The sequence below is a fragment of the Xylocopa sonorina genome, chromosome 3 (genome assembly GCF_050948175.1).
Source record: "Xylocopa sonorina isolate GNS202 chromosome 3, iyXylSono1_principal, whole genome shotgun sequence".
Lineage (NCBI taxonomy): Eukaryota > Metazoa > Arthropoda > Insecta > Hymenoptera > Apidae > Xylocopa > Xylocopa sonorina.
In genome coordinates, this window is record NC_135195.1 from 15,083,483 (window position 1) to 15,098,253 (window position 14,771).

The 14,771-nt window shown below is 36.5% G+C and overlaps 2 protein-coding genes across 5 annotated transcripts in view; one reads left to right on the plus strand and one right to left on the minus strand.

The window, feature by feature from the left end:
• Nucleotides 1-14,771, minus strand: part of LOC143422434 (E3 ubiquitin-protein ligase RNF14) — a 223,599-nt gene that overhangs the window by 159,927 nt on the left and 48,901 nt on the right. The window lies entirely within an intron of this gene.
• On the plus strand, nt 214-10,734 carry Nat1 (N-acetyltransferase 1). 4 transcript variants are annotated; one of them, XM_076893050.1, is made up of 8 exons: nt 214-360; nt 5,505-5,616; nt 5,792-6,008; nt 6,125-7,064; nt 7,343-7,480; nt 7,695-8,587; nt 8,853-9,155; nt 9,468-10,734. In XM_076893050.1, exons 4-8 carry the CDS (start codon nt 6,164-6,166, stop codon nt 9,573-9,575), a joined length of 2,343 nt encoding a protein of 780 aa, XP_076749165.1. In that variant the 5' UTR covers nt 214-360; nt 5,505-5,616; nt 5,792-6,008; nt 6,125-6,163; the 3' UTR covers nt 9,576-10,734. The 4 variants fall into 4 exon arrangements, with proteins under 4 accessions (XP_076749165.1, XP_076749166.1, XP_076749163.1 ...); XM_076893051.1 differs by lacking the exon at nt 214-360 and adding an exon at nt 5,348-5,441; XM_076893048.1 differs by lacking the exons at nt 214-360; nt 5,505-5,616 and having other exon boundaries at nt 5,781-6,008.

Consider the following 14,771-nt stretch of genomic DNA (forward strand, 5'->3'; position numbering starts at 1 on the left):
AAATCCTCATTTCTCAATTTAACCTCGTAAAAATGATGAAAACTATCAATGGGAAATTATTTTTACCAACTCGTAAAAACATGTCTGAAATACCGTCTTGTATACTGTTACTGCTGGCATCAAAAATAAAACTAACAATATAATTATTTTAAAACCTTTCAACCCATTTAGGTCAGTAAAAGTATGGAAAATTAATAATAAATTTTTCTACCGAACAGTTGAAATCATTAATAAGCTACCTTCCTGTGGAACGAGAGGTTAGTCGCATGGCGGACACTGGCTTGACAAGACGTACGGTACGGAAGTTCCCGAGTACGACCGACAGATTGCGAAAGCCTTCAGAAACAACAACCGTCGGCCGTAAGTAAACGCTATTGTGATTTCTCATCGTTTTTTCATATTAAATTTGCACATTATCAGTTGTGCGGCTGCTCTGATAACGAATTTAACGCTGGATTACCACGGTGCATGCTTTTTCCTATTAAAAGTGCCCGTAAAAGTCCTTAAATTCAATAGAATTTTCTCGAGGGTTGCTTTCGAGTCAATGCAGCACGTACATAGGTCGTGCGTCATGTCGGTTCCGAACGCATCTTCCGTTTGTCGGCTCCCCATCACGTTTTGCCAGTCTCCCTCGAATATAATCGCGATATTTCCGTCTGGTCGATCGGTTCTCGACTCGATAGCGAAATAAATGAACGATGCACGAGTGGTAATCGAGTGTTGGCGAGCACCTACATAACTCCCATTTTTTTTTTTTTTTCTCTCTTTGACATTTTTAATCGATGTGACTTATGGTGTAGGTTTGCTCTATGCTTTCTCGCATGCATATTTCACGCTTTACGTATATCATATCTCCATTCGAAACGATATCCGTTCGGTCTACGCGTAAACGTAAAGCTTTAAACGTTTGCGGCGGATCCCCTTGTGTCGCATTGTCCAGCTTCCCCAGTTCGAAGAATACCGAAATTAGTATGCTCCTTCACGTCCGATTATTGTATCGCTTTCTTTTCACTCGCAAAATCGAGTCTGTCCGTTTACTCTAGAATTTCCCCCACATACTCTGCCTACGTGATCGTTCTCGAGGAATTGCCTGTTTCTTGTGCGTTTTGGAATTTTTCAAAATTGCTCTATCGCGATACGTTCGAAAGTACCATTCCGTTTCGAATCAACAAATTTCATAGCGTTTATTTTGTCACGGGTGCTCGACAGAATTCTTGTAAACATGTACGTGTGCAAGGGTCACACATACGTATTCATCGATCAATGTGCACGCACAAGCATAGGCGTACACGAAAACCCAATCAGGCGTGTACTGTCATCTTTTTGACAGTTTCGCTTTGAAATTTTCTATGCCCAAACAAAGTATGATACGACGGCCGCGTACGTGTATTATTTTATATATTTTAAATTTAATTCCATTTATATTCGCATTCACAATTCTTCGTAATTCGAACAAAGAAACCGGTAAGTAACGGAGAGCGAATTGTTACAACGAATTCCCGATTCGTCCTTATTTAATCATCATTTATTATTATCGCAATGATGAACGGAACTCTATTTGTAATGGTACTCGTGGTGTACGTGGTTCGTTTTAGCATGAATTTTTTTAAAGTGGAACACGCGTTTTAATCGGAAAAAGTTGATCACTCTAATTGCTATAACAGTATACTAAGGATCCATAATTCTAACGATTACAACCTCGAAACGTTTAGTACTTGGCATAGAGTGTATTAAGAACAGGCGCACCCGTGGCAAACGCATTCGCCCGTGTTGCCTTTAAACGCCTCGGCCATATGAGTGCTACGTCGGACGTGTGACGGCCGTATGTGGCCTCTTTGTTACAGCAGACATAAACGCTTATCGTACTATGAATAGACGTACTGATTTCCTTTCAGCTGTCCACTTTGCGCAGCTAATTTGCACTCCGCTACGTAACTGTGACACGTTTCCATAGTTTATCCCGCTAGAATTTTTTTTTTTATAAATTCGGCGCCTATGCCTCTGTGTGCCGATCGTGGGTGTACGCGAACAAAAAGGATCGTGCACGTGTCGTGAAAAAAAAAACCATGAATCGTATAACGAAATTCCGGTTGAAATCGAATATCGAGGATATGTAAAATTAATCGCATGAATTATATATGCGCGTTGTTATGACACGTGGAAGATTGAGAAGACAAAGAATTCGGTTCTCGTTGTAACGCTACTTTCCTCTTGCGATCACAATTCGGCGTATAGTGTTGGTAGTAGAATAGTATCCTTTCTTGTACTTTAATTTTTTGATACATGTTTTTTAATTTTGTTTAGGGCGGGGGAGAGAAAGGTAGAGATAAATATTTTATACATCCGACATTTAAATGAGCAATGTAAAAGTTTAGGTCGAGTTAAAGGCATTTCACTTTCCTTTCTTTTTTTCTTCCTCTACAATCCCTGCTGATCTTGTGCATTATCGGCCTTCAAAAGTTGGCAGCCTTGTTCTAACTCGTAGAGAGCAACCGTCACGGCGCATCAGTGACGTGTCATGAGGGAACAGTAATGGAGTGTTCCATGTATTTCAAAAAGCATTACGAATACTTGTTATACATCGCTTCGTTGTAATCTATTTATTAACGTCACGTATTTTCATGTCATACCTAATTATTTTCGAAGGTCTCGCTTCATTTTTCTTTTATAGCACATCGCGTAGTTGCACGTAAAAGTGCTGTTACATTTCTGCTTTCTTTTTATTCGTTTAGTCATAATTCGGCAAGTTATTATCAATCTTTTTCAGAACTGAGCGCATATACATACTCGAGGGAATTCAGAATTTTTATTTACTTTACAATGAAAAACATTTAAATCGCTGCAACTGTTTCTCTGCAATACCAAACTTCCGGTGTCACGATCTCGGAACTCTGCGGACGTTTAACACGTGAAATGCATTATATTTGTAATATCTGTATTCTATACGCACGCAAGTCGAACAGCAAAACGAGAAGACACACAAAACAAATTAACATCGACAATTGTCGATATTAAGTTGTGCCGTAGAATTGAGAAAGCAGAGATTTTATACGCCACGTGTAACTGAAACGTTCGATAGATATTTAAGTGTGTATATTTAAATTTGAGCAGATAAATTTAGAGCTACGAAGAAATTTCAATCGTTATTTCGGTAATTGAATTAGTCAAGGAGTTGCTTTCCCAAAAGTTTTGTTTAATTGCCAGGCAACGAATATATGGAAATTTAAAAGAAAATGAGATCGAATACCGGTTTGATGCGCTAAAGAAATTTTCAATGTCGAAGCGTGTTTCAAGCGACGACCTTCGTCGTGCAACCTAAAGGTAATGCTTCTTTAGTCACGGTATATATGTACATACGCAGATGTATATCTCTAATTCGATTGTTTTTACTTTCCACAATTGAGAAAGTCTTACGTTTATATTCATATTCTAAAATTTCTTTATCAAATTTAATTTTCTATTAGTGTTTACCGAAATTCATTCAGAGTGAACCTAAAATAACATTATATTACTTTCTTTGACATTTCTATCCCCCTATAATTATACCAACATCGCATATTAACCTGTTACAATCAAAAGTATCAATTTATTCTTAAAACTATCGTGTTTCCGTTTCGATGAGGAAGCTCGTGTTGCTACATATGTAATAAGGACGAGCCAAATACTACGCGACGGCCTCGATTTTCAATCATCACATACCTCGCATAAATTACCATAAATGGTCAGAATTCATGCAATAACATATTACACACAATTATGTATTATTAAATCAATCAAAACGCATAAACCAGAATCTATATTCGTCGCCAGACGAAAAATTCCCCAGATACTCTCGATCAAATTCACTATACGTTCTATCATCTCGTCCGCAAAGGTGATAAATATTTCTCGTGGTAAGGAATATCGCTCGTGACGTAGCGTTTTGAAAACGTAAAAAAGAGTAACGTCACGCGGCGGTAGTTAGCTGGCGTAAAGTTGATATTGGAATTTCTTTTTTGTTCCCGAGAAACGAAGCCATTCCTTTCCTCCACTATGCAGTTGAAACAGCGAAGGTTTCCCAGCTGCACACGTACCCTGAATACATAGAACGCTCAGTAGAGGCGGTCAAAGACGACCTTAGTCGAACTCAGGACGAAGTTGTCCGACCTCGCCCGACCAGGCTGACGATAGAAGCCGAGATCGGTCGAGGTGAGACGACGAAAGGTTCATTGACCGTCTGACCATGAGCCGCGCCCCACATACGGTCCTTCTCTCCACGTTCATCGTCCACGGCTTTTGGTTGTTTTATTCGTAACCGATACCTCAAGATCAAAGCCGTTTCCCTGGAGAAGGTCCTCGTCCTGCCCATTGAAGACCTTCACCTGTGAGCGCAATAAGGCCCCACACACGTTAAATCCGTGTACCCTGTCCGTTTAGAATCCGCTTATTACCGAGACTGAAAAGCAACTGGTCCTTTCCATTGTCATATGCGATCATATCGAAGAACAGTATTACTTTTTTCAACATTATTATTATTATTTACGTGATTTTGCATTCCTGATGTTACATTGCATTGTCTTTAGATGTCTGTTATTGAAATAATGCTTAACGTTGAAAGAGGAAATACTGGATGTTAGAAAAACTGAAATAAGCCTGTGCGATGTTCTTACGGTCATATAATTTGTCACTTGTTACTCTAGTCATAAATGTGAACGTTTGTTCATCGTTCATTTTGCATGATTTTGTTTGAAAGATGCAGTGATAGTTTTGAGTATCATGAAGCTTGGAAATCATACGAATATATAATATTTTCTTTATATGTATGAAAACAATTACATATATATATAAATAAATTTGTTGTACAATTGCATGAGTATTTTGCATTCAATACATTTACTTTATTATTAAATTTATATTTAAAACCGTCTTTGAAGGGTGAAGGAAAGTAATATTAAATTTCCTAACGTGTATGGTACATTTATGTAGATTTTTCTCAGAAATCGGATGAATCTAATTCTCTCATCTGTTACTAATGTACAAAATGCAATATAATGAAACCAGCATATCAATTTCTATGTCTACCAAAGAGCCCTTTGTATAACTTCTAAGAACAATTATTTATTTCTCCTTAATATCGCAGCTGGCGTTAACATTAGATTCGTCATCGGAGAAGTAACTGACATTTCCTTCTTTCTATAAAGAAATAATCTTGATACCATCAACTAGTCACTTGTACTTTAAGCATCGTAACTATATATTTGTTAATACATCACATTTTTATATCGTCATGTGTAAACTTCATGTACAGAAATAAAATTGTAATATTTTCCAGTGATCGACTGCCTAGTCATTCATTTTAAGCATCTTAACTGCATGTTTGTTAATATATCATATTTTTGTATTATTAGGTGCAAAAAAAGGCTGCACATTAGTAAAACGAACATGGATGGAGTAGCATGCGTGTAAGCAATAAATTAGTGAAAAAATACACGGTATTCTTATTGTAAATCATCTTTCTGTTTCAGCTTCCTAAAGGAAGATCTGTGTGCTGTGATTTATCACTCAGGGGGCCGAAACACGCGCAACAACGGACAACCCCACAGGACCGGGGGGTGCTTCTCGTGTCTCGGGAGGAAGGTCAGGGTCTCTAGAAAAGTCACCTTGACTGTAAAAACGAAATCATACACGAGCCGCTTCTTTCTATTACACACAAAAAAAAAAACAAAAAAAATCAAAAAGAAAACCAATCCTCCGTTGTTCACTGTTCACCCGTTAACACAACTGAAATTTAAAAAAATTCGATGCCTTCCAGGGACGATATTCGCTCCCTATCCACTGAGCAACGCTGGATCCCTCCTTCAACTGTTAGACGCGATGCACTCACCCCAGAAAGCAGAAATGATCTCATCTTTAGAAAGGTGCGGGGTATTCTTAATAAGCTTACGCCGGAAAAGTTCGCAAAGCTGAGCAACGACCTGCTCAACGTTGAGCTCAATTCAGATGTGATTCTCAAAGGTGTCATTTTCCTGGTAAGCATTATTTTAAAAGCTACAGACGCATATCACTCTTCTTAACTGAAATGTCTTATATCTGAGATGTTAAGGAAATAAGAATATCAAATGTACCGTCCAATTTCTTATTTCAGATCTTTGAAAAAGCACTTGATGAACCCAAGTACAGTTCTATGTATGCACAGCTGTGCAAACGGCTGTCTGACGAAGCTGCAAACTTTGAACCACGAAAAGCCCTTATCGAAAGTCAAAAAGGCCAGAGTACATTCACGCTTCTCCTGCTTAACAAGTGCAAAGACGAGTTCGAAAATCGTTCAAAGGCAAGCGAGGCATTCGAGAATCAGGATGAACTCGGCCCAGAGGAAGAGGAGCGCCGACAGGTGGCCAAGCGCAAGATGCTCGGCAACATCAAATTCATCGGAGAATTGGGCAAATTGGGAATCGTATCGGAACCGATTTTACATCGTTGCATCCAGCAATTACTGGAGAAGAAAAGGGGGGGATCCAGGGGGGACACAGCTGAGGATATCGAGTGCCTCTGTCAGATCATGCGTACCTGCGGCCGTATCCTTGACTCGGATAAAGGCCGTGGACTCATGGATCAATATTTCAGACGTATGAACTCCCTGGCAGAGAGCAGAGATCTTCCTCTACGCATCAAGTTTATGCTGCGCGATGTAATCGAGCTACGCCGTGATGGCTGGGTACCGCGCAAAGCTACCAGCACCGAGGGTCCAATGCCCATCAATCAAATCCGTGGTGATAACGACGAATCATCGAGAGGTAACGGCTTCCATAGACGCGAGGATCGCCTCGGAACTGAATTTTTAAGGAAAATGGGCCGCGGTGGATTAGACATGGACATGATGGGAAGTATACCGTTGACTTCGCCCTCGTTTGGCATGCCATCTCCATTTAGCCCAAACGGATTTTCTGGAACATCCGGGGTTGGTTATGGCCGCCACAATCAACGTAACCAACCGGGTTACTATCAGAACCAGAATCGTCACCAGAATAACTATCAAGGAAAACACAATCAACAACAACATAATTCACCACAAAACTTTAATAACAGTACGTATTTTATCTTGTTTACGCATCGACCGCCACATCCACCCATATCTGGAATACAAGCAAATGCGCAAAGGTGTTTGTTATAACAGTTGCCACGATTTTTTTCAGCCAATTCCACCTTAGAAATTGTCACCTTAGAGTCTGCAATATAATTAATTGAAACTTGAATTTGATATAATCAGATTTATGCACCAGAGCCAACAAACATTAAATGGCAATTCATTGCCATTGTTTAAAAAGTGTTTTACTAATGAATATACTTGATGATTGAATTACAGATAGCAATAAAGAACAACTACGCTTCAATAAAAATAAGATGTTGATTGGACATCCGGAAGAAGTATCGCTAAGACCATCAGCCAATTCGATGATGTTTAAGCAAACTAACATCAATCCTAATCTACCTCTCAACAGTGGTACGTACTTTATTATATAAAATATCCGTCACCAGACGTACACTTAAACGTTCAGTTGAAAAAATATTGCGACAATGTGCGTGTGATTCAACCAGAAGTAACATTTTGAAATTAGATATAGACGTAATTCGAACACTTGCAATTTTTTTAGAATGTAGATTTTAATATAAAATGATAACAGTAGAACACGGTTCCTAATTACTTAAATCGATAGATCTGTTCACAGGACGGCCATCAGAATTACCTCTTCTACGTACTACCACATTGAAACCCAGCTCGTCAATATTGCACAAGGAATTGGCACCAGCGATCGTAATAAAGCAAGGTCCTGTAGACAAAAGGGAAAAGGCCCGCGATAGAAAAGACAAAGGAACCTCCAGGGAGGAGATACTAAAGAAGGTGAACGCGCTTATGGACGATCTTGTTTCTCATACGAACATACAAGACGCAGTAACGGCTTTTCAAGATCTGAAGATACCCGAACGATTTCTACGTCATGCAGTTTATACCTTATACTCGAATACATTAGACGACCGTACGGATTCTGAGCGCGAGCTTGCGGCTAAGCTAATAGTGGAATTGGAGAAAGCAGGCGTGATCACTTTACAACAGATACACGAGGGATGGAAAGAGCTAGTGTCTAATATACCAGAAAAAGAGAGTACCGTGCCTTGTGTAGCATCCCACGTTGCCTTTTTAACAGCCAAGGCTATCGTCGATAATTTAATTCAATTAACTGATCTCGTCGCCGTTACGGAAAACGGCCAGCACCATCCGTTGTTTTTACTCACGCTACAGCAATTACACAAAAGCCAAGGCAAAGCAAGGCTCACGCAGATCTTTAACGAGAGCAAGGTGAATCTTATCAGCCAGCTACCCGAAGCAGACAAGACAAAAGAGAGACTAGCGGAGATTTTAGAGGACAGAGAATTGACTTTCCTTTATCCCCTTCTTAAGATTCAAGGGGATATATGGCGTCAATTAGAATACGACCCGAACCCTAATACTCTTTACAAATGGATCAAAGAAAAGCTAGAACCTTCGCATCATTCTGATTCAGAGTTCATTAACGCTTTGATGAACGTTCTTCTGAAATACATTACACAGGTTGGTACATGTTGATTCTTTTATACCATCGGCACTATTGATACATACCACAACATATAATGCAAATTTTCTAGTTAATAAACAAAAGCATCAATTTATACAAACATCATTAACACTTCCAATTCTGATTGTGTCGCATGTTTTTGTTTAACGATTTTTCCATCTAGTGTATTTTTATCATCATATTTAATTGGTCTTTCCTCAATTGAAACAGTGTTTCTATTATTATTTGCGTATATATTTATATTATTCGTGTTTCTATCAGGAAACAATACTGGCACCCGGCGTTGACCCTTCTAATGTAGCCAAATCAGTAATAGATAAAGAAAAGGCCTTACTGGAGAAATATGCACGTTTGATGCGCTTACTCTTCGTCGATATAGAGTCTCAAGTGACAGCTCTTCATGCGCTTCAAGCATTTTGGTTCTCGCACAATTTTCCAAAAGGAATGCTGCTGCGATGGTTCGACGGGCTTTACCGATTAGAAGTTATCGAAGAAGATGCTTATTTCAAGTGGAAAGAATGCGTTACAGATGCTTATCCGGGGAAAGGCAAAGCATTATTTGAGGTAAATAAAACTTTACACGTTGTTTCGCAACAGTTAATAATACATAATAATTTCCATCAACCCATGGTTGAAGAATTATTTCAAAATGACCCACATAATACTGTACCCTTTCAAAATCAGCTTAGAACGTTACTGTGTTGCCTTATTGAGGTCTTGCGTTTTTCTGGTTTATGCTTTCTTTATTAATAATTTTTAATTTTCTTTATAAATAAACTTTGATATTTATTAATACCCTATTAACAATGTATGTTACGATTACGATGATCGGAACAAATAAAAAGCATATTAATCAATAATGATTAAATGGTGTAGGTCAACAGTTGGTTAACATGGTTAGATAACGCATCCACAGAAGATGAAAGTGACGACCATAACGACGATGACGACAACAACAAAAACTACAGAATGCAAAAACTGTGAAGTGGATTACGTTCTTCGGGCTACCTATAATTTTGGAAATAGGGTTTTGCTAATCTATATATTACTGAACCAGGCGGTTTCAGTTTTATTAATTGAGTTGTCTCCATCCATTGCCATAAACATCTTGTTAGTCTGTATCAAGCCCTCGTACAAACGAAGAATGACGAAGAGAAGACGGAAAACGAAGAGAAGGACTATACACGCAACTCAATGTCCAATAACAAAAATAAGAAAAAATGAAAAAGAAACGGGAAACAAATAGTTCGCAGCCCCCTCGAGTGGTTTGCAACAGACTTTCTAAACAAGAAGTTTTAGAATGTTTTTAGATAATTGAATATTGATATGATTTATAATCATATTGGGCCAGCAGATATAATTCAACATACGTCGCCGCTATATGAACATCGGTGTGGAAAGAAACGAGAGAAAGCAAAAAAAATTAGTCTGGTGATTTGTGTTGTCAAAGTTTTTGTCTAGTATTGTGCATGTGTCACGTTTTTTTTTTTTTTTTTTTTTTTGTAAGTCTTTTTGTCCGCGGCACCAGCGAGAGTCGCTTGTTATCTCTGTGTACCAGCTTTTACATTTATTATGAGGAATTATCTATTATTATTAACTATTATTATTATTATTATTATTATTATTAATATTATTATTAATATTATTATTATTATTAACTATTATTATTATTACTATTATATAAACTGATCACAAAACAGTCGAAATACATCTTTTCTTATAAAGAATACGGAGGAAAAGAAAAATCGATCAGAAATAGAGGACTGACTCAATAATATTAGTAATATGTAAGAAATACGCGGTTAATGAATTTTCTCTTTAAAACTTTAAAAATGAAAATGGAAAAAAAGAAACAACTGAATTCGTAGATCTTGAGGAATAATTGAAAATACCAAAATCAACACATATACACGTAATATATACACACCAATCTCAACTAAACACCAATTTTTTGCCCGTGTACCTACATTTGCTGCTCCATTACTTCTATTCTAAAGTAATTAATCAATAACAACCAGCAGCCAATATTACGATTCACTTTAACGTAACGTTAACATAAAAAGAAAAAAAAAAGACGAAATTAGCAAACACGACTAAATCGTATTTAAAAGAAATAAAATTTACCTTGGTGTAATTTATTACAGATGGCCCCCTGGTTGTTCTGTCGATGAACCACAACAGCCACCTTTACCTTCATTTCCTACTTGTAGTCTCCTAATTAGAATTCTATCAGCATCGACATATACGATCTATTGTTTTTTTTTCTCTGTCTTTTAATTAGTGCGAATCCTTCAGACCGACACGATGCCATATAAGTTCGCTTGAAACGAAAGTTAGTGCAATATCGCAGTTTCTCGTGTACGGTGGAAGAAGAGAATAGACAATTGTTATTATTAATTTAGACGATCGAAAATCCATCAACTTTTTTTGTGTATAATATTTTTCACTTTCCCAATCTAGCACTTTTTCAATCGAATTAATCTTGTTAAGCTTTCTTGTATGTATCGATAATTATACACAGACTTAATTAAACATAAGAATTTGGATACGTTTTTCTCGTTACTTGTGAATATCTTTCAGAATGATGTATATATTATTATAATTAGAATTCTTATCGTTACCATCATCTGCTTTTTTTTTACGCTTCTGCTGCCAGACTGAAGTGTTCGAATTGGACAGTATTTTGTTCTTTTCTTTCTCTTCATTTAACAGGTGGTTCGCAATCAGAACGTCGTCAGTCCAAATGCTTATGTCGTATCGATCATTGTTAGATCTGTTTCATCTCGTTTTTGAATACACATTATGTATGTATCACGAAGATACGCAATATTCGTAAAATTCATTTATACTTAACAAGAGAAATGTTTGTTTTAAGCAATAATCGATTTCAATACAAATTGTATGAACAAATGTGTATTCATATCTTTATTTTATATAAGTCTCTCGAAGATAATATGACATAATTCTCGTGAGGAATTTATGTTCACTTGATAATATCGTTCTTTGTGCGTAGAATACATTTGATAGTGGCATTAGTGTAATATTTTAAATGGGTATTTGTGGTTTTATTTACGTGTTTCGCTTGTATTGCTTTCCTTTTTTTTTATAACAAAACGTGCAAAATGAAAAAATAATTTTCTAAATAAATAACTGATTTAGCATAATATGATAATGATCAGCGAACAAATAATATCAATCGAAACATGATTCCATTTCTTTCAGCCTATCTAACATGCGATATTGTACTTTAACTTTATTAATTTATTTCTCTCCACGTATATTAATTATGAATTAATCGAAAAACGAACGAAAAAAAAATAATGCAACGTACGAATCATGTATAATATCGTCAGTATTATTTCTCACATAACGGACTACATTATAATCGTTTTTAATTGATCATAGACATTAAACTGATAAAAAACATCTCTCTTATCTTTATCAATAAATGTCTGTCCTTAGGATTACGATCTTTACGACTTTGTGTCTGTCGTTCTCTTTCTCTCACCATTTATTTTTATGACGAACGAAAAATTTGTATGAAAAAACGAATTTTTCTGTAAAAAAAAAATTATCATATATTTTATATATTATTTAAACATGTTAATGTTCTTTCTTGTTCATCTTTTAAAACGCGGCAGTTTCAACACTACACAGTATAATTCATTGTATTCTCAATACTATTAACCACTTTGTGAAAACCAACAAAATACATCTGACCCATTTCTATTATTTAACTACTGTTTTCTCGACTAGCATTGTTATATTTACGAAGTGATTTTTAATAAATACGTACAGCGTGTGTACACACACATACACACACACACACACACACACACACACACACACATATATCCTTTTAAAAAGCATAAGAATCTCAATTTGCAATAACGTCTCTTGCTTTATAAGCTACTTTCGCATAAATGTAATTATCATCGCGATCATGTTCACAATCTCGTTCATGCGGAATCGCCACGAACGTTTGACTGCGATGCATTAATTCGCTAGCATGTATTCTCGTGAATTCGAAACCAGAAACTAAGCGATTAACATTCCCAGTCTTTTTTGTGGATATTTTATTATTTGCTAGAAATGTATGTAATAGCGGCATTGTCCTGAATTTCGCCCACGACTGAATGTATGTAATCTGGGGTAATACACGTAAAACAGAAAAGAAATCGTCTCAGTGAAAACGACGTGCGTAGTAGTTAGAAAGCTTCGTTTGATCCAGTTTATCTGCGCTGATGATTTAGAATCGAGTAATCACATTCCTGTACGTCGATCAACAACGGGTTGAACGTGATCGAGGAGAAATATCGTTTCACAATTGTAACCATGATAACTATAAAATGTAAGGGCGTCGTTATCTCTCGTTTAAATCCGAAATAAGAGAACGAAGAGAGAAATAAATCGTCGACGCCTTGGACAACGACAGGCTCAAAAATTCTTTTTACGATACTCTACGCGTCCTGTTACGTGAGCATGAGTCACCCGACGTCTTTTTTATGTATATTTCGCGCTAAAACGATAATCAAGCAGGGAAAACGCAATACCGGCAATATACGTGACTAAATTCAAGTTTTGTACGTATACGTACTCGCTGATAACTTATAGTTAAAAGTACGTTAAACGGTTGCGGAACGTATACCGATAACCGATCGTAAATATGTGAATCGGTCTACTGGAAGAAAAATCGGGACCCCTTTTTTACAATCGTTATTTACTCCTTTTTCGTTTCACGTCGAACTTTACACACGCGCAACGAGACGGGAAAGCAAAAGTTTCGAACGGTCGAATCGTCAACATTTTAATGTACAAAACAGCATTAGGTACTGTACTTGCGAAGCAAAATGTCGTTAAAAACAATTTCGAAATGAACAGTACTTTCGTATCGATATACACGTTTACCTATTTACACTGCACGGTTAGATGTGTGTGTGTGTACATATATATAGAGAATAATTCAATAATGAAAACAAATAATAGAAACATATGTTAATACGCAACAATTTCCGGGTAATTAGCAAGATTTATCGAAGGTGAATCGATACATGTCCGACTGAAATAAATATAATTATAACTATAAAAGGAAACTTGCTATTATACAAGAGAAAGTACGTTCGGAATATATGTACATATATATAATATTATTATTACTGCATGCGGAATAGCATATTACACGTGTTTGGCTCTAATAAACAGTGTTTATTTGGTATATGTGTAGAGCCTTTTTTAAAAACACAACTGCATACATACGATCAAATTATAGTTATTTATAATATTCTAAATACGCGATGTATTTCAGCGATTTTCATCGTTTTCCTTTCTACGAACGTCTTTTCCTATCTTGCTAACATTTACATTGATATAATGCGTTACTAACTGCCGTTAGTATATATATATATATCATCTAAATAAACGAAACATGTATCATGATTTCTTGTCACATCGTAAAAAGTTTACCTTGAATATGTATCGGAAACGTTTATTTTATAATCTTACCTTTTACGACATATACTATTTTATTTACTGATCTCTTTACAATATACTTTCGCTGTAAAATCGGCAAAACAGAAACAGATTTCAATGTTATCTAAAAAGGTATCGCTCCTAGGTTTTATTTGTCATGTGAATCCCGTTATCGTGTCGAGGACACTCGATAATCTACTCTACGTTTGGTAAAAGAATAACTGCAAGATGTATATTTATGTGTGTGTGTGTATGTATGTGTGTTGCATATATAGACTTTAACTTGCGTCTCAGCGTTTTCCAAACCAGCGTTTTCCAGCACAATGCAAAGCATTCCGTCAAATAATATCGTACCTTTTTCGATAGCGGTGGCGTTCAATAATTCGTATCTGACACGAGGTATTCTTCCTCGACACGACAACGTATGTTTTCTTCTAAGACAGTTTGGAAAACGCCAGCGTACGTATCTATACACCGACAACAACATGATTAAGTTACGAAGTTCATGGTTAATCTTTGGCTTGTATCTATAGAGAAGCTGACCAGCAGTAAAACATACATATTAAAAACTAATAGACTACGATTCAAATCTGCGACATTTATAAAGCCGAACAGTTATCGCTGAAATACAAATACAATATAAAGTAAACTAATCACAGACTCCATCTCGATATATATTTTTTCCTTTTTTTTTTTTTTTGTTCAAACTAT

Excerpts from the sequence above, each read along its gene's own strand:
- Nat1 (XM_076893048.1), top strand. The coding sequence starts at position 5,781 with ATGCCTTCCAGGGACGATATTCGCTCCCTATCCACTGAGCAACGCTGG. Across the intron at positions 7,481-7,694 it reads TAATCTACCTCTCAACAGTG|ATCTGTTCACAGGACGGCCA; the intron begins GTACGTACTTTA and ends TTAAATCGATAG. Across the intron at positions 8,588-8,852 it reads TTCTGAAATACATTACACAG|GAAACAATACTGGCACCCGG; the intron begins GTTGGTACATGT and ends TGTTTCTATCAG.